The 26,004-nt window shown below is 37.2% G+C and overlaps 1 protein-coding gene across 4 annotated transcripts; it reads left to right on the top strand.

Annotated features, from left to right (window-relative positions):
- LOC149024325 (uracil phosphoribosyltransferase-like) lies at nucleotides 1–24,798 on the top strand. Of its 4 annotated transcripts, none has more exons than XR_016171623.1 (12): nucleotides 1–237; nucleotides 354–446; nucleotides 529–607; nucleotides 6,860–6,918; nucleotides 12,844–12,921; nucleotides 13,138–13,219; nucleotides 15,964–16,012; nucleotides 21,231–21,292; nucleotides 22,777–22,844; nucleotides 23,417–23,472; nucleotides 23,567–23,672; nucleotides 23,756–24,795. XR_016171623.1 is itself a non-coding variant. In XM_089144621.1 (12 exons), exons 1-12 carry the CDS (start codon nucleotides 112–114, stop codon nucleotides 23,805–23,807), a joined length of 852 nt encoding a protein of 283 aa, XP_089000747.1. In that variant the 5' UTR covers nucleotides 1–111; the 3' UTR covers nucleotides 23,808–24,789. The 4 variants fall into 4 exon arrangements, 2 of the variants coding, with proteins under 2 accessions (XP_089000747.1, XP_089000748.1); XM_089144621.1 differs by having other exon boundaries at nucleotides 23,567–23,614; nucleotides 23,756–24,789; XR_016171624.1 differs by lacking the exon at nucleotides 22,777–22,844 and having other exon boundaries at nucleotides 23,756–24,798.
- Nucleotides 24,799–26,004: the final 1,206 nt, after the last annotated feature.

Raw genomic sequence — 26,004 nt, 5'->3', positions numbered from 1 at the left:
GGTCTCATCAGGCTTTAGGAGGTTGGGACTTGAACCCAGCTAAGGCAGACACAGAGATTGTTTCGCGTCTCTCTTTCCTCTCAGAGTTCGTCGGCTGGTGCGATCGGAAACATGGCGTGCCGCGTTCGCACGAACTCGGTTATCCAATCACCTTCTGGTTCGCCTCTTTTCCCGGTGAATTACTCCCGCCAAAAGCTTGGCATGCTCTTCTACTCTCCCTTTAACTGTCCCCAAAAGGTAATAAATTGAATGCAAATTCTCCTTTTGATTAATCTATAGATTGAATTAACTTCACAGCACTAGCTACTCACAGCACTAGCTACTCTTTCTGATAATCGCCTTCACTACCTTAGATTTCTTGCTCGAGTAGAATGCGAGGCAGCCCTTTTGTTGTGAAATCTCAAATGGCGACAGTGGACCGCACCATTGCTGATGAAAGAATGCTGGTTATATACTTCCATATTAATCTTTGTTTTAGCAAATTTCATTTCATTTGGGGTCTTTATGATCGAGTAATCGGATTTACAGGTCCTTGTTCCTCCGCATCCACTGATTAAGCACTGGGTTTCTGTGCTTAGAGACGAACGAACTCCTTCTCCCATCTTTAGTAAGTGGAAATTCAACTATTAATTCGTAATAACTTTTTCTTCTAGCAAGTTGTTTAATTATTATATTTTTTTAACACTTCCTCGTGATGGTTTTTGTTAAGATGATTTTGTGTAGAAGTTGGAAGAATATTTCTATCCAAGATCGCATATATCGACTTAAAACAAGATGATGATGATGATGAACATACCTTTTCATAGGATCTATTGGAGACGAAGCGCAGTGGAATATCTTCTTTATGTCTCCCACTAGGAACGAACTTGAGGTGGAAGTTGATTCTATGATCAACTTGATATTGGATCTTCTCCTCTAAACTCCTCCCTGTTCATTAGCTTGATGGTATATCTTTTCTGACTAAGCAGATGTGATTATGATTATAGTTAGAGGAGGGACCTAGCATCCTTTATATAGGAAAATTCGTTAGATCGACCATCAAGATCTAATGGTCCCTATTAGCCCACACTAGCCACTCCATATAAGAGTTTTAGTAACCGTATATTACCCATATCAGACCAATAAGAAACCAAATCAAAGTGTAACACAATCGATAAAGCCCATCTTATGTGGAATATTTAATTAATATTCTAACATTCTCCCACTTGGGCTAAATTGATTGTGACACAGTCGAGCAAAACAAAACATCTCTTTTGTTTTAAAAAAAAAAACATTTGAAAAAGCATGTTGAAAACATTTTGACCTTTATGTGCACAACTTTATATTGGTCTGAAGATAATCTTAAAACTCAATCCCTTCACATAGAGCCTTAAGTACCGAATCATGGCAGTGACTGCATCTTTTAAGCGACACAGGACCATCCATGGTCACAAATACTCTTAACTTTACTGAAAATGGATGCAATATGGTAATGTGACAACTAATGACACTTAATAGAAATCCTCATGTGTCATTCTGTTGTCAGTCCAAATCTCTCACTTTATGGTTCCCACGAACCTGACTCAATGCCACGAGATAATATACTTTACGGTTCCCACGAACCTGTGACTCAATGCCACGAAAGTATACACTTTACGGTTCTCACGAACCTGTGACTCAATGCCACGAGAGAATATACTTTACGGTTCCCACGAACCTGTGACTCAATGCCACGAAAGTTTACACTTTACGATTTTCACGAACTTGTGACTCAATGCCACAAGAGAATATACTTTACGGTTCCCACGAACCTGTGACTCAATGCCACGAAAGTATACACTTTATGGTTCTCACGAACCTGTGACTCAATGCCACGAGTGAATATACTTTATTTTGTATTACCTCTTCATATGTATATATAATACAATCAAGTAAAGAATAAAATAAATGTAGCATGCTATACATGAGGAAAGAAATTATTTGCAACGGTCATATTATCCAAGATCTCCAACGGTCATATTCTCCAAGATCTCCAACAATCATATTATCTCCAACGGTCATATTATGGCTAATACTCCCTTTCAAGTTGGAGAGTGAATATTAAGATCTTTCAACTTGTCCTTGAGGAATAGAAAAGAATTTTTGCCAAGGGATTTGGTGAAAATATCATCAATTTGGGTATAACTAGAAGTGTGAACGGTGCGGATGAGGCCAGTGCGTATCTTATCACGGATGACATGACAATCAATTTCAATATGTTTGGTGCGCTCGTGAAACACAGGATTGGCGGCAATGTGGATGGCCGCTTGATTGTCACAAAAAAGAGGGATTGGTTGCTTCAGATGAACACCAAAATCTTGAAGGAGCGAAGTTAACCAAATTAGCTCGCAAGTGGCCATTGCCATGGCTCGATATTCCGCCTCGGCAGAGGATCGAGAAACTGTATGTTGTTTCTTAGTCTTCCAAGAGATAGGGCTAAAACCAAGAAAAACACAATAACCGGTGGTGGAGCGGCGAATCATGGGACAACTGGCCCAATCAGAGTCACAAAAAGCATGAAGTGATAAGGTGCTATTAGATGGAAGTAAAATACCCTGGCCAGGTGAGTTGTGAAGGTATCGGAGAAGGCGAGTTGCAGTGTCCATATGTTGTTTGCGAGGTTGGTGCATAAACTGGCTAAGAATGTTGACAGTGTGTACAATATCTGGACGAGTGATGGTGAGATAAATCAATCGTCCAATCAAACGACGATAAGATGCAAGTTCAGGAAGGATATCACCATCGGAATCCGTAAGCTTGAGATTTTGTTCCATTGGAAATGAAATTGGGTGAGCACCTGTGAGGCCAACATCCGATAATATATCCAAAGTGTATTTTCGTTGATTGAGGAAAATACCTTTTTGTGAGTGAGCCAATTCAAGACCAAGAAAATATTTCATGGGCCCAAGATCTTTGATACAAAATTGTTGGTGAAGGAAACTCTTTAAGGTGGAAATCGCCAAAGCGTCAGAACCAGCAATATGGATGTCATCCACATATACTAATACAAAGATGGTTGAATTCCCGTGGCCCTTAGAAAAAAGGGAATAATCTGCAGTCGATTGAATGAAGCCCACACTTATTCAGGCAGTAGAAAATTTGGCGAACCAATTACGAGAAGTCTGCTTTAAACCATAGAGAGATTTGTGGAAGCGGCAAATAACATTCTCCCCCTTACGATGATAACCAGGAGGTAGAGTCATATATACTTCTTCGTCAAGATCGCAATGTAAGAAGGCATTATTAACGTCAAGTTGATGAAGTGACCAATTTTTAATTGAGGCAAAAGCAAGCAAGACGCGTACAGTAACGAGTTTGGCCACAGGAGCAAAAGTCTCATGAAAATCAACACCTTCAGTTTGGGTGTACCCCTTGGCCACCAAACATGCTTTGTACCGTTCAATAGAACCATCAGAGTGTCGTTTAATTTGTAGACCCATTTACAACCAATGGCTTTCTTTTGAGGCGGCAAAGGAACAAGTGACCAAGTGTTATTGGTTTCAAGAGCCTCAATCTTTGACTACATGGCATCTTTCCAGTTAGGTGACAACATTGCTCAACGTTAGTGGGTTCTTCAGAAGAGGAAAGAGACCTGATAAACTTAAGATGAGAAGGTGAGACCTTTTTATAAGATATAGAAGAATCAAGAGGAAAGAGTTTACCGGCATCCGAAGAAGATGATGTGGCGTGAGTAGCCGAGCATATGTAGTCCTTCAAATGGGAGGGGGGATTATGCGACCGGGCAGAGCGACGTGCCAACAACACAACTGGAGGTGGGGAAGGGTTGTGTGGTGGGGTTGGCGGGTCCAGTGGTGGAGATGGGAAAACTTGGTTGGTTGGGATGGAGGAGGATTCAAAATTAGGAACTGGAACAGGGAGGGTAGGGTTAATAGATGAAGGGGAAGTCTTTAAGTGGTAAGGAAAAATAAGTTTAATAAAAACGTCTCTACTTGTGTAAACCTTGTGAGAAGTGAGATAAAAAAATTTATAACCTTTTTAAGCAAAATGGTACCCAATGAAAATTCCTGGAGAAGCATGGGGTCAAATTTGTGCTTGATGGTGGAATGGTTGTGTCCATAACACAAACAACCAAAAGTATGAAGATGAACATATGTGGGGGTTTTATTAAAAAGAAATTCAAAAGGAGTTTTCTCTTTTAAAAGTTTGGTAGGCAACCTATTAATAATGTGTGTGGCCGTAAGAATGCAATCACTCCAAAAATCTTATGGAAGATTGGCCTGAAATAAAAGGGCCCGACCAACATTGAGTAGGTGCTGGTGTTTGCGTTCAACAACACCATTTTGTTGTGGGGTGTCAACACAACTATGTTCATGGATAACTCCATGGTTGGAAAAAAATGAGGTGGTGGAGTGATTAAAAAATTCATGAGCATTATCAGTGCTCATGAATTTTTTATTTGAAAATTGAATTGAGTTTTAACTATTGCAAAAAAATCATGCAAATAAGACCAAGCGTCAGATTTGAAGTTCATTAGAAAAACCCAACCCAAGTATAGCGAGAATAGTCATCCACAATAGTCAAAAAATATTTAGCACCACATATAGAAGGAATATAATAAGGACCCCAAACATCGCAATGTATTAAATCAAAAGAAGATGAAGTGGATATGGAGCTAGATGGGAAAGGTAGCTAGGTTTGTTTTGCCAAGGGGCAAATAGTGCAAACACATTTATTAGAAACTGAAATGCAAGAATTAGAACGTGATAAAGAATTAATAATGTTGCGAGATGGGTGGCCTAAGTGCCAATGCCACACATCAAAGGAGTGGGAATGAGTGGATGAGGCTGCAATAATGGAGGGAAGCAACTCTAAATAATATAAGCCATTATCCTCTTTACCCAATCCAATCATCTTCTTCGTTGGTAAGTCCTGAAAGACACAATGATGAGGAAAAAATGTAATCTGAACAATTGAGAGCTTTAGTGATTTGACTAACAAATAATAAATTAAAACGGAATGAAGGAACATATAAGACATTATTAAGAGAGATGGAAGGGGTGGGGGTGCAAGTCCCTAAATGGGATACAGGGGTTGTTTCACCATTGGGCAATGTAATCGGAGATGTATAAGGAACCACCGTATCATTGTTAAAGAATTGTAACTTAAAAGCCATATGAAAATTTGCCCCAGAATCAATAACCCATGGGGAAGGGGAATTACCTGCAGCATTTGCTAAAGGAGTGGGATTACCCGATTCAATCAATGCCAATAATTGATGATACTGCGCTGAAGTAAAGGAGGGGGCAGAATTTGTTCCTGGGTTGATGGCGGCAAAGGATCGAGCAAAGAGTCCAAGTGATGTTGATGTAATGTGTGTATTGTTGCTCTTGGGAGGATAACCGTGTTTCTTAAAACAACGGGAATCTGAATGGCCGTCCATTCCACAAAAATCACAGTGATACATAGGCTTCTTACCATTTTTAGAATGTGTACGAGGAGCAGTGGCTGCAAGGGCAGATTGATGCAATGATGGATTCGGTAACTCATGGAGGGAGCAATGACGCTCCTCTTGCAATAGAAAAGAATAAGCACGATTGATGTTAGGCAAGGGTTCCATCAAAAGGAGTTGACTCCAAACAGAAGAATAAGAATCATTAAGGCCCATTAAAAATTCAAGTAAGCGATCTTGTCGTTGAAGATCAGTGTGTTTTGACAAAAGACCACAAGTGCAGGGCAGGAACGAGTGGTATGAGTCGACTTCATCCCAAAAACCCTTGAGAATAGTATAATAAGATGCCAAAGAAGAGGTTCCTTGACGATGATTAGAAATGCTACGTCGGATCTCAAAAATTCAAGGAGCATTTTTTTGAGAAAAACGATCACGAAGATCATCCCAAACCTCGTGGGCAGTAGAGATGTAGAGAATACTATTAGCAAGATCAGGTGAGAGAGCATTTAACAACCAAGAAAGGACCATGTTGTTGCATCGTGTCCATGCGTGAAGCTCCAAAGAATCAGCGGCGGGTTTAGGCAATGAGCCATCGATAAATGCAAGCTTATATTTGGCCTCAAGAGCCATCCGCATCGCACGATTCCAAGTGGGATAATTATCGCCGCGTAAAAGCTGCGTGACGAGTATAGCACCAGGATTATCCGAATGATGTAGAAAATATGGAGAAGAACCATCAAAGTTGATGGAAATGACAGTATTGGAAGCAACAACAGCTGTAGCAAGAGCATTGAGAGATGGATCCGTCATTGTAAAGGCAGCGGAAAGAAAACAACAACGTAAGGATCGTTTACTGCTCTTGAAAAAAAAATAGCTTCACTTGAAAAGGTTTGGATCGTCCTAAACTGATACCATGTTAAGATGATTTTGTGTAGAAGTTATTTTGTATTACCTCTTCATGTGTATATATAATACAATCAAGTAAAGAATAAAATAAATGTAGCATGCTATACATAAAGAAAGAAATTATTTGCAACGGTCATATTATCCAAGATCTCCAACGGTTATATTATCTGCAACGGTCATATTCTCCAAGATCTCCAACGGTCATATTTTCCAAAGATCTCCAACGGTCATATTATGGCTAATATTAGTGGCTGGAATTTGGAGGATTGAATTTGTTTACAGTTAGAGTGTAATTGATTTCTTGGAAACGCTTAAAGAGTTTTAGGTCCTTGACACTAGAAACACTTGATAAAATACAGATGCTTGCTGATTTTCTTCTTGGTGTTACATCAACATGAAAGTATTACTTTGAGACGCTATTATATGTTATGAGAATCTTTGCAAATCAGTTTCTTGAGGTCCTTTGTTGATAATTCCTTCCTTCATCTCATTTTTCTACTTAACTTTTTTTCTTTCGGTGGGCAGGGAATGCTATGGCAGAGCTAGGAAGGCTTCTTATATATGAAGCATCAAGAGATTGGCTGGTCAGTTATTTTTGGTCCATGAATGCTAATGCATCTGTTGATGGTTTTAGTTGGTTAACTATTTTGGCAAACATAAAACTTGCAAATCAAAATGTTTTATGTTAACAAAGTCGTGCCACTGTATGGTAAATATTTTCAACAATAACATCACCATAAGGAAACCTAAAGATTGCTTTTTTCTTTCTTTGTTTATTTTTCTTTTTTGGGTTAGGACCTTGGGGAAGAAAGGGGAACTAAAATAAGTTGGAACCTTGAAAACATTAACTAAAATTTTGGCAAATGAAGGATCATGATAGATAAGTGTTCTGACCACTTTTGCACACAAATTTTGCATATTCAAATGCATGTCATGTTATATAAAAATTTTAGGGATCTTATTTTTTTCTTTTTGGAAAACATTTTAGGGACCTTATACCACAAAGGTTTCATGCTCTTGTAGATAGACCCTCTAGATTGACCCTTAAGGAAATCAAATGGTATGGTATCAAAAATGAATTCTTGGTTGAGTCATTTTCATGCTTTGGATTATTTTGTTTTATTTAATTTCCCATCACTAGCTACTTGTTTATAGAGGATAAAGCAACCACCTAGAGAACAATGCTGTATAAATAGGATTCCTAAAGATTTTACTGCAAATAGGTATTCGTCCCTTGGGATGAGGTTGTTCTGATTTCATATTGTAATTTCTATTGAAACTCATCAATTGGCTTTACCATGGTGTGTTTCGAATATTTATTGAATTATTTTCTAACGAAGAAGTAGTAAGAAAGGATACGCATGTGCAAGGACTAGATGCCCATATGTGTGCTGATAGAGCTATCTGCAAAACACCTGTGCTGTTGATCCCATATAAAGAGATGTTCTTGGAATGCTACCTTGACTGGGTGTCCTAATTATCTTGATACATGCATGAGGTTACTGTTGTTACTTCATTTGTCTCGGTTACTTAACTCTTGAAGATCCGTGTAGCAACCCCATTCATTAATGATTTGGTTTTAATATTATTCAACTGTAATCAGTGAATGCAAACTTTGGGAAACCATTTGTATTAACATTGAGCCTTATCATGGATTTTTGATTCCGATTGGAAGGGAAACTTTCCATTAATGTAAAAACAGGGGAAACTTTTAACCCCAAGAGCAGTGGCTGAGTTTGGCGTTGACTGGTTGGAAAGAATTAGCATTTCTATTTTGTCAGTATTTTAATACTGCCTTACATATGTTCTGGGGGTTTAGATGCAGCCAATTTATTTCTTGTTAGATGTATTCGCACACAAATCTTTTTACACCAGCTTCTGACAGGAGCTTCATCTCATGAGGAAATTGTTAGGAGTTACCCTCAAATGAAATATGCAAATGCATGTTTTATCATAGATAGAGTTCTTAAGTAAGATTTTCATAGCTAATTTGATTATCACTGCTTACATATATGTAAAGCTAATACCAAGGATGACTTAGCCCTGTCAAGTCAGACTGTACAAGTTCAATCAGGCACCTCAGTCTAATGGAGGACAACAACAGTCATCTACAGCAGCAGCTTGATGGAGGAGTTGATCTCATTTTGAAGCTGCCTTCAGTCAGCAGCAGCTCTATCGCAGGCTTGGTTTGTACGACAGGAAAGTGAAAAGAGATAGGGTTGGATTTAGCTCTCAACAGCATGGTTCCCTCATCCTTATGTATTTAGTTCTTATAGTGAGGGCTGGCCCTTCTTCTCATGCAAGAGACGTCAGAATAAACTCAAAGCAAAGCTTTGTCTAGTTCATTAAATATATAGCTTGAGAACAGCTCATTTGATACATATGGAGTGCTGAAACTTGCTCTCCAAGCTACATAGAATATAGAAACTATAATCCTAAAATAGAAATTAGACTTTGTTGACTTAGCTAATATTTTCAGCAATAACAAGATAGATGTAGCACAACTGTCACCAATCACGCTATAGTAACATGAACAGTAACCTTGGTGGGTCCCAAGTTCATCTGGCAAGGAAATAAAATAGGAGAATTGGTGTTTTGAGTGGGAATTTTAAAGATATTTTAAGATTTTTATTATTTGTTTATCGGGATAATTGTGTAAGCAAGATTTTAGTTGGGTAGTATAAAAATGATCAGTTTTGGTTAGTTTCAAATTAAGTCCTATTATAGCTTTGTTCTTATTGAGGTGTCTCTCTTTTGCTATTTAAACATTTGTAATCAACCTTTTGTAAAAGAATGGAAAGGAATATAGAATATGAATTAAAGCTTGAGGCATAAAGTAAAATAGGATACAAAAGTATAGGCAATAATGGACCAAAATACAAGGCCAAGAGGCAAGCTCAACAAAGTCGAACTTAGAGAACTCACTATTTTCTTTTTGACTTGGCAAGGGTCGTAGGTGGCAAACATCAAATTTTAGAGCTATCCTAATATTAGAAGCCCTAATAGCAGCAGTCACAGAAGAGGATGCAACATTTGCAAAATCTTCAACTTCATTGCAAGCAAGGCCATCAACAGAGTAGACTTCAGAAGCATCGCATCGATCAACGGTAACAGTTGAAATAGGTAACCAGGGCATAGCACAACTAAGGCAACAGGGGCAGGGAAGGAGGGCTCGAGGCGGCTCTTAGCATGAGAAGAAGGAAGCAAGAGGAAAGAAAGATAGACGAAGCAAAGCCAGGAGGAGACAGATAAGAAAATTAGAGAAAGAATCAGAGGAAAGAGAGACAGAGCACAAGAGAAAAGGATTGATTGCACCTAGAAGAGGGGAGAACGAAGAGATGTAGAGAGAAGAAAGGGAAGAGAGAGATTGAGAGAGATAGAACAGACAAATGTCCCTTTCTACATGGATATGCCTGCTCTAGCTTCCTGCGATTTTTAGAAGAAACAAAAGACAAAATGAAGAGGGGGTGAGAGAGACAACGAAGGAAGAGAGAGAATGAGAGAGATAGAGCAAGTAGATATCCCTTCTCCCATAGAGATATGCCTACTCCAGCTCTTAACAATTCTCAAAAAATAGAGAGCAGGAAGAGAGAGAGCGAAAGAAAGACAGAAGAAAGGGAAGCAGGGAAGAGAGAGAATGAGAGAGATAGAGCAAGCAAATATCTACTCTCCTATAAGGATACACTTGCTCTGAATCCCAGGAATTCTCAGAGAATAGAGAGAAGGAAGAGAGGGAGTGAGAGACAGAGAGAGAAAGAGGAGTGAGGAAAGGGAAAGAGAGAAGAGAAGGTAGAGAGGGAAGAGAGAGAGAGAGAGAGAGAAAATGTAGACTTCTTCCCTCGGTGCCATATTAGGCAGGACCACATTGTTGAACTGTTACCTGCTACTGATAGCCTTGAAGATGCTTTAGCTGTCACTGACTCTTACAATGGAATCTGCACCTCTTCCATTTTAAGCATTCTCTCTCGAGATCTTGAAAATCCATCTACCCTAAAAGATTACGACGACATCTGTAATGAAGCTCCTTCAATAACCTGACCTATCGAAGAACCTTCGCTCAGAGACCAGTTGAAGATCCAACTGGAGGATCACTAGATGCAGAACCGTCGGTCCATTGCTGTTGCTTGCCCTACAGTCTTTTGCAACAAGCTCTGAGAAAACTAGGAAGGTTTTGCCCCCTCTCTTCCTTTTGTGTATGAACGAGAGAAGAGAGGGGGCAATTCTTAGTGACCTAAGGTCTTCGAACACTTCCCTTTGGAAGGTTAAAGTTATTCCACCCTCCTTTTCCATCTTCTTTATCCTTCTATCTTCTCTATTCTATCTCCCTATTAAGAAACTTCTCAATATTCATGTTGGTGGGGGTGTTAGCTAGTAACTGGTTGATGTATTTAATATCTATGTATTCAGATTTGTTATATAAAGGGACTTATGTAAGGAGGTTGATCACCTCCCTTGTGAATTGAAATTAATATTTGCTTTTACTAGTCATCCTTTCTGTGGAGAAACCTTGTGGTGTGAAGCCTTGAGTGTTACTTTGTTGTCTTTATTGTTCTCTCACTTCCCTTATATTATTCCTTTACTTTCCTCATCTACTAACAAGTCTATATTAGTCATTAATCTTCTGTTACCGGTTACTAATCAGATCTGCCCTTCTGCTTGATATCATGTTCTCAAGGTATCTTTCTCATCTCATTTTGGTGATCAATTCTTCAGCTTAGCTTTATTCTGATCTACAGTTCTGCCCCCATTTGAATTACTATTCTGTCCCTATTGTCATAATGTTATACTAGGTTTATGACCCCAATTAGTCCGCTCTCACAGTCACTTTGCAGCTCAAAACTCACTAACACAAAACAACAACTGAATGGCATGCATAGAGTTTGAGGGGAAGTGTAAAGAGTAATTCTGTTAACTCAGTAACTATAAATGGCTAACATTAACCTGAGATATACTACAGGCAATTATGAAAATGACCTATTGAGTTATATCTGCTCGTGGCAATATATCCGGCATTGGATCTTACATGTGCAGGATCTTCTCAATCAACAAGAGATAGAGGTTGCATGAACTACCATCAGAAGAGGTCATGGTAATGACATAAGACCTTCCTCTTAATTATAGAGGCAAGAAGAAATCAATGAGAGAGTAGATCAATGAGAGAGTATGAGTGATTACCAACCTTGAGGAAGAAGATTCACTGAAGAACTTTGGTGAATGGTTGAGGATCTTCCAAAGCTCCAATGAGAGTGCTAAGAGATGCTTCCCACATTCTCTAGAGGCTTTAGAACATTATGGGGCAGTTTAACACGAAGTTATAATAAATAGGGCTTCAAAAACCTAAAAGCTCAGAGATTAACAAAACAGTCCCTGACACCTTTGGTTAGTCAGGGTTGGTCGCTTGGAGCTACCATAGCTGATCGACCAACACTCACAGTGAGGCCAAAGAACTCTGAAAACCAAAATTCCAAAGGGGGCTTTTCCCAACTCAAACGAAGAGTCTTGCCTAGCATTGAGGGACCTTCCATAATGTGTCAAACTAGGGTTCAAGTCCATCATACAAGCTCTTCCTCGATAATTTGCAACTTCTTCTCCAAGTCAGGTTAGGTTTCCATATAAGAAACTTCATCATCAATCTCCATGGGTTCTGAGTCAAACACCATGGGTTCTACTGAGATGGTCTACAATTGTCTTCTACCTTCACTTCTCAATCGCACTCCATCATGAGAACCACTTGGTCACGGGGCATCTCAGTTTTAGTCATGGCAAGAGATACAATCAATTAAATAAAGACTGTGTTCAAAAAGTCCAAGGTCAAAAAAGGAAAAAAGGGGAACACTTTTAAATGCATTTAGTATGGGAAGGTTTTCTATTTGCCCTTTATTACTGTGTACTACACAATGAAACAGCAAACAGTCTTTAAAACTGTAAAATAGGGGGCATATTTTTCTTAATGAAAGTTATTATGTGTGAAAACCCAAAATTGTAGAGCAGAGGCTTCTGCCTTCCAATGCTGGTTTGATGCTTTAGTATAGGTCTTCTCCCCATGCAGTGCATCAGTCAAATGCAGTTCTCATAACATGTCTGTTCTGTGCCTGATCAGAAAGCTGCATTAAGTGAACAGTTTTCTATGACTGCTGTAGCTGAAATCGTAAAGTTGTTTATTATCATCCTGTGAAAAATTTCTCTGTTTTTATTGGAGAAAGATATCTGTTTGGCTGATATCTATCTGTGTCCGGGTATGTTTTTCTTGTAATTTTTATCAACTGAAACTTCTCTGGTATTTGATTCTACTTTTGGAATTTATTTTCCTAATATGTTGTCATTTCTACGATTGCTTTACTTTAGTGGTATCACTCATTGGCCCTTCTTAAGTTCACTTTGTTCTATTTCTGGAGCTTAGAAAATATTAAACACCTATGGTGGAAATAAATATTCTGGTTGTACTCTCTTCACTTCACTTCCAATTACATTTACTCAAAATCCTTGTATTTCTGTGTGATTGCTCACAGCCTACTGTCAGCGGGGAAATTCAATCACCAATGGGTGTTGCTTCTGTTGAGTTCATTGATCCAAGAGAACCTGTGCTGGTTAGTGTTTAAAAGTTTTAAGCACTATTCTTCGTGGTGTTTGCATAATATTCCATGCTAACAATTCTGCTTTTATTTCCTGAATTTATTCTTCACATGTGATTTCCCTTTTTGTTTGTGTAGATTTGAAGATTTTTCGTTTGCTTTTTGTTAGTTTGGAGATTTGGAGAACTTATATTGAACCATCATCTAACACAGGATTCTTTAGTCTAACAGGTTGTCCCCATCTTGAGAGCTGGGCTTGCTCTTGTTGAGCATGCGTCATCAATCTTGCCTGCAACAAAAACATATCATCTTGGTAAGGAAAAGTTAATGAAGCTCTAATGGAACATAACTGGGGTTTTTCTCTTAATTCTTATTTAAGCACTATGTATACTGCATGTTCAATTTAGAGTATCTAGAAAGGAATTTCTGTTTGAATTATCCTCATGGAATCCATATAGTAATAAACCAGTCAGAGATGGGTCGCTATCTATCATGTCTGAGCATGCATTTAAACCAAAATCCATGGGTTAGACATGGATTTGGATTTGCCTTTTTTTTTTCTTTCTTTTTTTAAAGAACATAAGGTTATTGTAAGTGCAGCAATCTAGTTGTCCACTTGTTTCTGTCATGAGGTCAGCTTTTTTGTGCCAGTCTGAAGGCTTTAATCTCGTGTATGGCTCTTTTGTAAATAAACTTGCAGCAATTGAACTTTTCATATTTGCAGCCCGAACAAGTGTTAGAAGTGTTAAATAGTGAATTTACTGTTTCATAAAATTTAGGGAAAATTTCTGTCTCCCTTGTACTTATTCTCTGTTTACTCTTACTCCCCTCTCGAACGTTTCACCTATGATTCTCCCAAGAAAATGAGCTTCTACCTCTCCTTCTCCCCTGATATTTTAAAATGACGAAATTACCCTTTGTTTTTATCTCTTTAATCTGTTATGTTGATCTATTTACCATTATTTTTTCCCTTCCTTTTCTCCATCTTTGTTACCTGGATGTATTTTTATTTTTTATTTCTTCCTCATTTATAGAAATTTTTTATTTTTATTTTTATTTTTTTCTTCCTCCATCTTTTATTAGAATTCATTAAACAAAGAATTTTTGTTTTAGTTTCTCCCTCTTAATGAGAATCCATCAAAGGAAAAATGAATAAATAAATAAAAGTTAAAAACAAAAATCCATAAAAGAGGGGGAAAGGAAAAAATAAAAACATACCTAATCAGATATAATGAATTCAAGGAGAAAAGGATGAAAAACTTTGATTTGAAAAAAAGAAAGAAATTGCTTTAATCAATTAAAGAGACAAAAATAAAGGATAATGTGGCCATTTTAAAATATCAGGGGAGAAGGAGAAATAAGAGTTCACTTTTTCAGGGGAATCAGATGTGAAACTTTTGAGAGGGGAGTAAAAGTATAGAGACTAAGAACAGGATAGGCATAAATTTTCCATAAAATTTATTAAACTGCTATTACTATAAAGGAATTTAGTGGCACTTCTATAATTTTTATTACTCCAAACTCACTTTTAATGCACTTTCCCATTTATTTTGGGCTGAAACTAGACCAATGAGATGGGAGTCGTCTATGTTATGGTCCCATCCCTGGTTGCTGACATGGAAAATATTGATGGATATCAAACAGAACGAACATTCATTGCTCATCTAAGGCCCCTTTTATATCTGATTTTGTATGAAGATTATCCAAATGGTCCCATATTTAACCACCTAGAGGTTAGTGTTTATAAAACCAAGTAATTTTCACAATGTCCTAGTTAGGAACTTGAACCAGAACGTAGAAATCAAAGAACAGAAAATCAGCAGGTCCTATTTAGCCAATGTATAGGTTGAAAGCTCAGAGATTAAGATGTTAAGATATATGGCACAATCCTTTTTTTTTGGGGGTTCTTACTTGTAGAGTTAAAAATAGTCAATGGGTATAGGCAAACTTATGGTCTTTACAACCTGTAATCAGAGAGTGATCTGGTATTGATACTAACTGGAATCAAGCTAGGTGATGTGATCTTGGGTTGTGAAACCCTCATATTGGATTGCTTTGCGCCCACAAGAATATTAGATAATTCAAATTAAGAATCTGGTAATAATTCTTTTATTTACATTGTTCAGCTGCCCACAATGTAGGCCAAGATTCTCCTGGGCTGGAGGAACACCCATCCAGGGCCTCAGTAAGCAAGGGAAAGGGGTAAGGGAAATTGATGGTCAGTTTAAACTGCTTATGGGTAGCACTGGGACACAGCCAGGGAAGAGTAAGGAAATACAACAATAATGGGTAGCATGGAAATGAGAAGATGAGGAACAGATTGCATCTGAGATGGGGAAGAAGCCAGAGTCGGAAGTTTGCAGTGTCTGTCATTTTTGTTGAGCAGAACACAAACAACAGAGAGAAAACTCAGTTTTGTTCAATCTCCAACTCAATTTTTGTCAATCAACTGGTTACATATATAGACTTGGAACTGAATCCTGGTCTGTATCCTGGTTCATTTCTGTCAGTCTCTCCAGATAGTTTCATGTCTGTCCATCCACAAATATGCAACTGCATCGGCCCAACATATATGTAACCGAATAGGCTTATTCCTACTAGAATAAGCTTATTTTCTCTGACTTATCTGCATTGAAATACAAGCCCCACCATAATGGTCCAGAGTCTCTAGATTCTAATCTAGTTCCAATAAAAACTGAATGCGTAAACTGAATCCCATGCAGATTTATAAATGAACTTAAGCCTAATTTTCAGATATAAGTGGGCAAATCTTGGTTGTGACCAACACCATTTATTCCCTTCCATATATTGTTGTTGGACTAGGAAGCTCCCTTCCAAAGATTATTGAGACATCGGTGGAGTCTATCTCTTAGTTTCCTAAATGTCCTGTTCTTATTTATGGTACTCATAAACTCTTACTAACTTACATCTCTCTCTCTCTCTCTCTCTTTGGAACTTAAATCTTACTTTCTTACATGACTTCATTACCTTTTTGTCATGATATCTTCAAATGTCTCATTGTATTGTGGATGATGTGTTCTTTTTTGGCAAATTTAGGGATAAGCAGAGATGAGATGACACTTCTGCCAAATATATATTTGAATAAGTGAGTATCTCTCCTTGTTGCTCCACTTCCATCATCTACTATTTTTAGTTGTGTACTTTCCTGCACTCACCCCCGCCCATTCGTTGTCAGCCTTCTTTTATATGAGCTTGTAAAAGTTACCCTATTTGAACTGACCAATAATGTTCTCAATGCAACCAAACCCCACCTAATTTCTTTAAAAGCTTCATTAGGTCCTGTACTGATGCAAGGAAGAAATTCAACCAAAACAGGATTTCGACCTTGCAAAAGGCCGAAATTTCAATGCTTCGGTTCGAAATTGGACACTTTTTTTCTTCTGGAAATTGGAACTTCAATTTCAGGCCTCATGTAGACTCAAAATGATTTGGATTCTTGCATACTATCTATATCAAGCATGATAAACACAATAAACTAGTATTTTGCAAAAAAAAAAAAAAAAAAAAACCATTGAAAATTTATCATTCAAGTATACTAACAAATGACTGGTTCCGACAAGTGTAAACTATATTGCATACAGGCATAGAATCATCAGCATACATGAATTGTTTGGTAGAATGGTTACATATACAACAAGTTAACAAAATAAAATGACCGACTAGATCAAGTAGTGGTGTCTCACGTATATTAAGTTGAAGTCTATATATCATATATACATAAAATAAAAATACATAATTTTAGAAAATAATTATTAAAATCAGAAAATGAAAAAATGGTAGCAAATAATAAAAAGATAAGTTTAACAAAAGTACAAAACACAATCATAGATCATAGTCCTAGGCTAAACATATATTAATTTCAAAGCAATACAAGATCATTTAAGGCATGAACAAAACAAAAATACAAAAAGGGGAAGTTTGGAACTATTGGATATGGCTCATGCTTCACATTCTATTGTTGCCGGAGTTTCCTTTGTAGCTATTGTGGCTTAGGAGGTGTTTGGAGGCAAAAAATGAACAAAAGAGGTGTTGAAGGCAAAGGAGTCGTGGAAATTAGGTGAAAATGGGATAGAAAATGAACTAAGGAAAAATAAATTGGAATGTTGAAATGGTTGAAATTTCAGTCAAAACCTCCGGAATGGTCGAAATCTCCGAAATTTCGGTCAAAATTTGACACTTTTCTGAAATAATTGGAAATCCGTGTCGTTGTTTAAAAATGTAGACATTTCGACCGAAATTTCGACAATTTCGGTTGAAATTTCTTCTATGTACTGATGTAGGGGAACCCTAGGGACTATGGGCCTTACAAGGCTTGTTAGTTGTAGGGGGGTGATGTACTGAAGAAAATGTTGTAGATCACAAGTCCATGTACCCATAGGGACAAGCCCAAAACCAGCCCAGTAAGGTTGTTGTGTACGACTGCTGTGAGAGGCATTTAGTTTGATGATGTGGTGAATTTTTTGTTGGTTCAATGGAGCATTATATAAGACAACTGTACTCCAAATAGAAGCACAAGTGAAGAAGAAAAAAAACCAAAACACTATTCATCTCAGTGCTCAAATGATCACGGTCATACCTGTGGCCATGGCCCACTAAATGCTGAGCTGTCCTTGGAAGAGGAAAGAAATCAGACTTTGTAGAGGAGGTTATACACTAAGGATGAGAGTATGTATCATAAGAGTAGGATCTAATTCTTGATCTGATTGTTCAGCCATTGTGTGGGCTTACAGTGGGTAGAGTTTATCCTGGGACTTGTCTTTCAAAAACTATGCCCTTCCTAAATCGCTCCAACATATTAGATCCTCATCAACATAACAAAGGAAGTAGAAAACTGAAAAGAGCAAGGAAATCGATCAACCAACGGGCTTTCCTCACAATTTCAAGATGGAGTTTCACTCAGGGAATGGAAGGAAGATAAGTGACCCTTTATAGCTTGTACTTCTGGATCTAGCCTAGACAGGAAATTTGAAAAATAAATTCCATTTTGCTGAGTCTTCAGCTTCCCAGTATTTGTGTTATGTCGTTGAAAAACATTCAGCTCGTCTACACCGGATAACTTGTCTTAGAGATAATAAATTCTGGTCATTTTCTTCTTTGAGAAAAGGTTTGCTAGAAGTTATCCCACATACCTTGGCAGTGATGTGAAACATAAGTCATCAGCAACTTGTCTTGGGATAGTAGCATTATCTTTCATCTATTCTTGATGATCCTTGATGGCAGATTGCTGATTGTCTGATGCAGGAGGTGAATATTTAAGATACTGAAGTTTTTCTTTAGCAATAATGTACACTTTCACAGTTTGGGCCCACAGAAAATAATTTGAGCTTCCCTCTACCTTGATAGAGATTATTTGGACATTAACATTGTCTGAAGCAGTCTTGGAATCAGTCATGATGGGGCGGACCCAGGATTCAATATGGGGGGGCCGAAGAATGAAAGCCCGATAACCTTCCCGTTGGGGAAGCACTAATGTTTTTTGCCACACATCCTACTTTTTTTGCCACACATAAGAGTAGACATTTTATTCACAAATCACAATACAAAATCAAATAACAAAAATTGCAGAAGAAATAAAGAAACATAGAATATAAAATAAAATAAAAAGAATAACAAAAAAAATGAGAAAAAGAGAAACGATAAATAAATTGAGAAAGAGAAAGAGTACCTAATTGTGGAGTATATTTTTTTCCAAATTTTATTAACCCACGCTTATAGAAAGGAAAGAGAATAAATAGGAAGAAAGGAAGGAGAGAGGAGAGAATAAATAGGGATTGAGGAGTTAGTTTCTAATTAGGAATGAAATTTTGAAGACCTAATAAGATTTTTTTTCAAAAATTTCCTTAACCCACACATTTATAGAAAGAGAAGAGAATAAATAGGAAGAAAAGATGAGAGAGAAGAGAGGAGAAAATAAATAGGGATTGAGAAGTTAGTTTCTAATTAGGAATGATATTTTGAATACCTAATAAGATTTTTTTTTCAAAAATTTCTTTAACCCACGTTTATAGAAAGAGAAGAGAATAAACAGGAAGAAAAGATGAGAGAGAAGAGAGGAGAGAATAAATAGGGATTGAGGAGTTAGTTTTTAATTATGGATGACATTTATACCCATTAGTTTTTAATTATGAATGACATTTATACCCATTATTTTACCTTTAAAAACTATTCTCAATATTTGAGAGGGGGGGGGCAAATAGTGACATTTCACATGTGGGAAGAGAAAAAACTGGAAAAATTAAGGAAATTTATATAAAAATTAGAAGAAAAAAAATAAGGGAATTAATATAATTTTTTTTAAATCTAGGGGGCCCATGCCCCCCCGGGCCCCTCTATAGGTCTGCCCCTGCATGATGATAAGAACAATAAAAAGAGAGCCAACAGTACCGATGACAAAAAACTTTCACTGTAGAAAACCCTAGATGAAAAACCTTCAATACGGGAGGTCCTAGACGATCAGATCATCAACAAGAGATTCAACATAGAAGAATCATGAATTGACATCACAGCGAGAGAAGAAGTCAATAGATAATTCATGGCAGCAGAAACAAAGTCAAAATATGACCAGCACAATTGTACTGTGCTAGTAGGTCTTCACCATCAAACTTGGTTCTAAACTTCATCATGAACAAATCCATGCATTAGGGGTGTTAATAAAACCTTGTTGACTTGGCCCGGCCCAATCCTGGCCCTGAGCCCGGCCAATCCTAGCCCGATTTTTTCAATTTGAAGGGTGGGCTTGTTTTACAAAATAATCAACCTTGACAGGGTCGGGTTCGGGTTTGGTCCTCAGGCCAACCTAGCCCAGCCCAACCTGACCCTATGGTAGTTTAGTTTATTAAAGTTATTACTGAAAACGTAATTTTAATACCAGCGCAAGGATGGTCAATTGGCTAGGCTTACACCTCTCAACAAAGAGGTTTTGGGTGCGATTCTATCTCATAGCAAATTATCATTTTTTGTTTCCCTAAAAATTAGAGTCAGGCCAGGGTTGATCAGGGCAGGGGGGTTGGGTCAGGTTAGGGTTGGGTAGGGCTTGGTTTCAATTTCAGTCACTAGGTCGGGTTAGGGTTCAAGGCTGGCCTAACCCAACCCGACCTATTGACACCCCTACCGTGCATGCACTCCCGAACTTCTATTGTCAACAGCTTCATGCTTTAATGTCAGAGAGAACTTGTGACATTGATTAGTATAATGAGAGGAATCCTTGCCGGCATTTTGGTGAAGCTGAATACCAGATTGTAGGAACCACTTCTATTTATAATATAAAACTAGGTAGCAGCGGGACAAACCTTCCTTTAGCCTAGCCTACCTACTTATGAAACAACAAATAATACAATACCAAAAACACTTCTCATGGGCGACTCATATTAAATCATCTTCAATTGGCTAAAACTCTCGTACAATCTCAACAAAACTTAAGATGTGACATGTTTATTATTTGAAGATTTTTTCTTGAACCTCTTGACCCAAAATAGATTATGCCGGTCTCCACTTGGTCAATCTGATGGAAGCTTGACCATACTATTTGGCTTCTCTTCGTCATGTCAAATGCTGACATACCATTCTGCATACTATGATTCCTTGGGGAGAGATTAGTAATAGTAATAAGGCTAATGTCTTTATTCACATCCTATATAATGAGACTATCTTTTATTGTTAAAACAAACACCCCTAAATAGCGAATAAAAAAGAAACAAAGCTAAAACAGAGAGATTTAACGTGGTTCACACACCAATGCGGTATGTTACGTCCACGGGCGAAGAGGAAGAACTTTTTCATTATGTGGAAGAAGCACAGAAAGAGATCTCAAAATCAACCGCCAAGAAATGGCGTTACAAGAACTCTCACCCAAAACCCCAACTGAAAATCCTATATCTCTCAAATAATGTGGTGGGCTAAAACATAAGATACATATATATAAACTTCAATGAGGTAAACAGGTCAACCCATCGGGTTGGGTTCGTACTTACGCGGGGGCTATGCCCCTACACCCCCTCCATAGACTGAGATCAATGTTGGGCTCCAGGCTTGGGCTACGCTTCAACCACAGATCTCCAAAAACAGGTCACTCGGGTCACCCACCAAAATATATTGGTGTGGGTCCATCTTCGAAATCGGGTGTGACAACATAATATTTATTCCCCCCCCCCCCCCAATATTAACACAAGAAATCACCAAAAAAAGCATTGACTTATTGCCTCAAGACTCGCCCATGACATCAATTGTTCATTTCGTTGCATTTTTGCTTGTCTTTTTTTGTTCTTAAATAGTTAAATGACTCTGAGTTCTAATCTGTTTTGCAGTTTACCTGAAAAAATACCAGAAGGATCTCGTGTACTTGTTGCAGATCCCATGCTAGCAACAGGTACTGATGCTAATGCAGCTTTACCTCAAGAGCATACCTTTTCCTGAAAAAGTTTAATTGGAACTTTGATTCTGTTTCAAAATGCATTCCTTTTTTTAGTGAACATTTTTCGTGCATCAGTGAGCTGCCTATTATATTTCCACTGGATTAGAAATTTTGTTTCTTAAATCTACAATGCAGTGACAGTGTGATCATACTTCATCTTGATTAATGGAATTACAAACAATGTGTATTCAGGTTTTTATTTTTAATAAATAGTGAGGATTTTGTTATTTTCTGCACCATGGTTGTCCGGTTGCTTGCTTTGGTGTCTATATTCTGGTTGATATGGTCAGCATCACGAAGTACTAGGTTTTGTGATTGTTAATTTATGGTCAGAGAGGGTAAATATGAAGTTATCCTTAGTCATTATAAAGAAATGGAAATTTTTCTACTTTAGTGGAATACCTCTATTACTATATGTGGATGCTATATTGTTGGATAAAAGATATATCCAACTTTTAACACCCCAATCTTCCTTAACTCAAAGACTCCTTTGATTGGAATGCATAACGATGTTCTACAACATTCATTGATCTCAGATGCATTTTTGACCCCACACATTCCAATCAAATCAAATATCAGAGCCGTAAAAGCATAAAATTAATTAGAGATCGGAGTGGAAGCTAAATGTGATATTATTTACAATAACAATGTCTTATTGTCCAATACAATCAAGACATGTGTATTAACTATACCACAATTTAATACATTAGATAAAAAGAAGTAATTACAATAAAATGAAATTACAGCCAAAAGATGTAATATCAAAGGAGTGGAATCTGCTTGCATGCCCACTCCCTAATCAGTTGATACCAAACCACCACAGTCTGAAATCTCGTTTCGTCTCAATATCTTTGGGGGTCGACACCATGAGATATCAAGATTTCAACTAGTGGTAGCCTGAGGTTAAGGTGTCGAAACAGCCTCTCAGCAAAAATTGCTGGGGGTAAGGCTGTGTAGGAAAATTCCCCCCCCCCCCTTCAAACTCTGCTTGTCTGGAAGCCTTCAGCACCGGGTATACCTCTTTTTATTCAGTTTCTAATGAAGCAATGATTTGAGTGTGGTTAGTTCCTTGAAGACAGCTGTTATATTGCCAAGGTGATGGTTGCTGTCATGATGCCTAGGTGAGGCCAATCCCAATAAATTGTAAACCACCCCACCTCTTTCTCACCGTCCTCTTCCGCTCCTCTCTCATTTCCACTTGGTTCTGTGTTGGGAGCTTTTGCACTCAAGGCAACCTTTAACCCTGCATACATAGAGCTGCCTTTGTTGCCTTGGTGATCTTTTGTCAGCTTCTACAATTTAATCTTCCTGTGTGTTGAAAATGGATATTTATCACCATCATGTGATTTCAAGTTGACTTAGTTTTGTATGTGGAACAAGAATTTAAATGGTTTTAACCCTATGTCTTTCTTTCTGTCTCTTTTGATTATGAATTTTAGGTGGCACAATAGTTGCAGCAATTGAACTGTTGAAGGATTGTGGAGTTGACAAAAAGCAAATAAAAGTGGTAAATTAATCTACTTGATATTTTTCATTCTCTTTGTGCCCAGACATAATTAAACTTCAAAATGTCTTTCTTTTTATCAACAGTGTATACTTGAATTTACACCCCATTGGGACATTTCAATATGAGGAGCTGATTGCCATTTTTTAAACTGTAGCAGTACAATTTTAAAATTTGAGTGATTTTATTTCCAAATTAAAACCTGAAATGCCAACCTTAGAAGTATGTTATTTTGGAAATCTAATTTTTTGTACAGTTGTAGGCTGCCTTGGTTATAATACAAGTTAGATGTCCAAACCAATTATCATAGCTAATTTGCCCTTGAGTGTACCAGTGTTTCAGCAGAGAACTTGCAGTACACTATCCATCATAAAACTTTTTATGTTCTCATGGGGCTTATACAGTTCATAACTGTATGACCAACCAATTGTTTTTTTCAAATTCAACATATTTCTTAGTATTTCACATCATGGTGTGTAAGATACTCTCATCTGATTGCTCTCATGTCTTGCGTTCTTTTTTATATTTCAATCGCCTCAGATTCATAGGATCTGCCAAATTGTTTTATTTTGCAGATATCTGCAGTAGCTGCTCCTCCAGCTCTTCAAAAGCTGAGCGAGAAATTTGCTGGGTAATGATATTCTTCTGCCAAAACAAATGTGATATTAAGAAATCTGCCCATCTGCCCATCATTCATATTGAATTGATATTTGGTGGTTCTTCAGGCTTCATGTGTATACAGGGATCATCGATCCTACTGTAAATGAGAAAGGGTAGGTGTCTCGGCTTAAGCAATACAATTGGTCATACTTGGATTTTTCCTTTTAGAGGGTGTGGTTCTTTTCCTTTTCCCCTTTTTCTTTGTGTTTCTTGTTGCTGTTAAAATAATTGTTTGAACTGATACATTGTTACAGGTTTATAATCCCTGGGTTGGGAGATGCTGGCGACCGTAGTTTTGGCACCTGAAGTTGCACCAGTATGCAGAGTTGATTTAGTGAATCGATTTTTTGCAATTTTGAAAAGAGATTTTAGAGTTGGAGAAAACTATTCCCTATTTTGATAGGGAAAAAGATGCCTGCCAAGCTTCATGTAGCCTGGTATAAGACAAAAGACAATGTCCCTATTTGTGCTCATTTTGACATCACACTTAGGGGCCACATGGCCTGACAGCGATTCTCTATCCCCCTTTATTAGAATGATGAAAATGACAGTGCCATTTGTTGTCTGTGGGTTTAGAACAATTGACATTGATTAGAGGGTCCTTATGTTGATCATTGAGCAAATTGAATTGTAGAGGTGAAGATTTGCTAATGAAAAATGTTAAGGGTAGGGTCCATCAAACTTGGTTTGGGTCGTTCTAGTCTGTTTTAATTTTTATTGGATCGTTTGCATTTGTTTGTCTGCCACTAGCATGAGATGTGGTCTTCCTGGTCTCACTTTTCATTCACTATTTTGCCTACTTAAAAGAACCTTAGTGTTTTTTATGCTTGGGTCATCCGTCAGATCTGGTTTATTTCCAGCTCGCAAAGATGGTAATAGGGCTGCAACTGGCCGGGCTGGGCCGGGTTTTTGCAATCCCAAACCCAGCCCTATATGGTAAAATTTGAGCCCATCCCTGCCCTGGCCCTAGTTCAGGGCCAATGATTATTGTCCCTGGCCTAAGCCCTACTGGGCCAAGCCAAGCTCATTCCCGCCCCTAATTGGCCCTAATTGGGCCTGGTCGGGATGGGTTGGCCCTAATTGGCCCTGTCCCTGACCCTGATTGGCCCTGTCCCTGGCCCTGATTGGCCCTTTCCCTATCCCTAATTGGCCCAGGCCCTAATTGGCCTTGTCCCTAGCTTTAATTAGCTATATCTTTGGTCGTAAATATCAAATGTAAGACAGGTGGTAATTAAAATACATATTAAAGTAATTAAATTCTTAAATTCCAAACTCAGTTTTGGAAAATAAAATAGTAACGATGTCAACAAATAATCCAAAACTTATATTCAATATGTATTTAACTATTTATACTCATTTAGATTTTAGAGAAATAGAGAAATCCAAATTTCTAGGGTTTTTTAATTTGCTATTCGATGAAAATTATGGTTATTATATGTAAGCTCGAAGGGAAAAAGAAAAAGATTTATCTCAATTCTCAATTAATTTCTAACTTCTAAGATAATGGTCAAACTTCATTTCAAATTTCCAATTTGTCTTTTCCCCAAGTTTTTTTTTTTCTCCCCCTCTCTCTCTTTCTCTCTCTCTCTCTCTCTCTCATTCTATTTTTTCCTTTGGTGTTTCTCCAGCAGCAAAGAGTTAAAATTATTCATGAAATAGAATAATCAAAGATAAGAATTGTAATTAAATTTAGGCATATTTGAAAGTCAGGTCAATTATAGAGAATGTCACTCAAACTCTTTTTATAAACTTATAAACATCAGAGATTCAGAATTCAAAAGGAATCTGATAAATGAAAATTTTATCTTCAAAATCAAGAACTTAAGCCGTAGGTAGGTATGTTTACATTCACAATTGTTCAATAAATTGATATCTTTATTCAATACAAAAAAATTCATATTCAAAACCTTGTTAACAAGTAAATCGACGATAATTTAGTATTCAACAAAAAGTATTTTTTTCATAGTTAAAGAAAATGATGTTTTAGTTACAAACATAGCTATATATTTTTAATAAATTTTTTTGAAATATCATAGTAGATTTGTTAGATATTCATGATGAGAAGTTGGGGGTATAGATTTGTTAGATATTAATTCTTTATGTAATAGTTTTTATTATTTATAATATATTATCTCTCCTTAATCAAAAAACAAAATCAATATTTTATTGAACTAAAAATGACTTTGTTGGAAAAATAAAAATTACCTTAAAATAATATAAAAATTGAATTTATAGTCTAATATGATCAAAGTGACTAAATGTCAAAATCAAGACTCATATCAATGTTAGTATGAAGATTAGGGTAAAAATCTAGTACTGTAGTACATGATCATCGTCAAATTAATATTAAGATTAGAACCAAAATTAGGGTCAGGATCAGGGTCAAAATCAAATAAATGCTTATTACATTGGTAATGAGGTTATAATTTTTTTTTTTATTAATTTTCTACAAAACATGATCATGTTTCTAAAATTTGACACGTGTCAAGTATCCACCCATATG

Source organism: Hakea prostrata, chromosome 2 (assembly GCF_041222555.1).
Source record: "Hakea prostrata isolate BN-2017 chromosome 2, UWA_Hpros_2, whole genome shotgun sequence".
Taxonomy (NCBI): domain Eukaryota; kingdom Viridiplantae; phylum Streptophyta; class Magnoliopsida; order Proteales; family Proteaceae; genus Hakea; species Hakea prostrata.
Note: the sequence above shows the minus strand (reverse complement) of the source record. Positions and strands in the feature narration are given on the sequence as shown.

Bases quoted from the DNA above. Each gene is read 5' to 3' on its own strand.
- LOC149024325 (XM_089144621.1), top strand. From the start codon at position 112: ATGGCGTGCCGCGTTCGCACGAACTCGGTTATCCAATCACCTTCTGGT. The intron at 13,220-15,963 runs GTAAGGAAAAGT...TGGCAAATTTAG, and splicing joins AACAAAAACATATCATCTTG to GGATAAGCAGAGATGAGATG. The intron at 16,013-21,230 runs GTGAGTATCTCT...TCTGTTTTGCAG, and splicing joins CCAAATATATATTTGAATAA to TTTACCTGAAAAAATACCAG.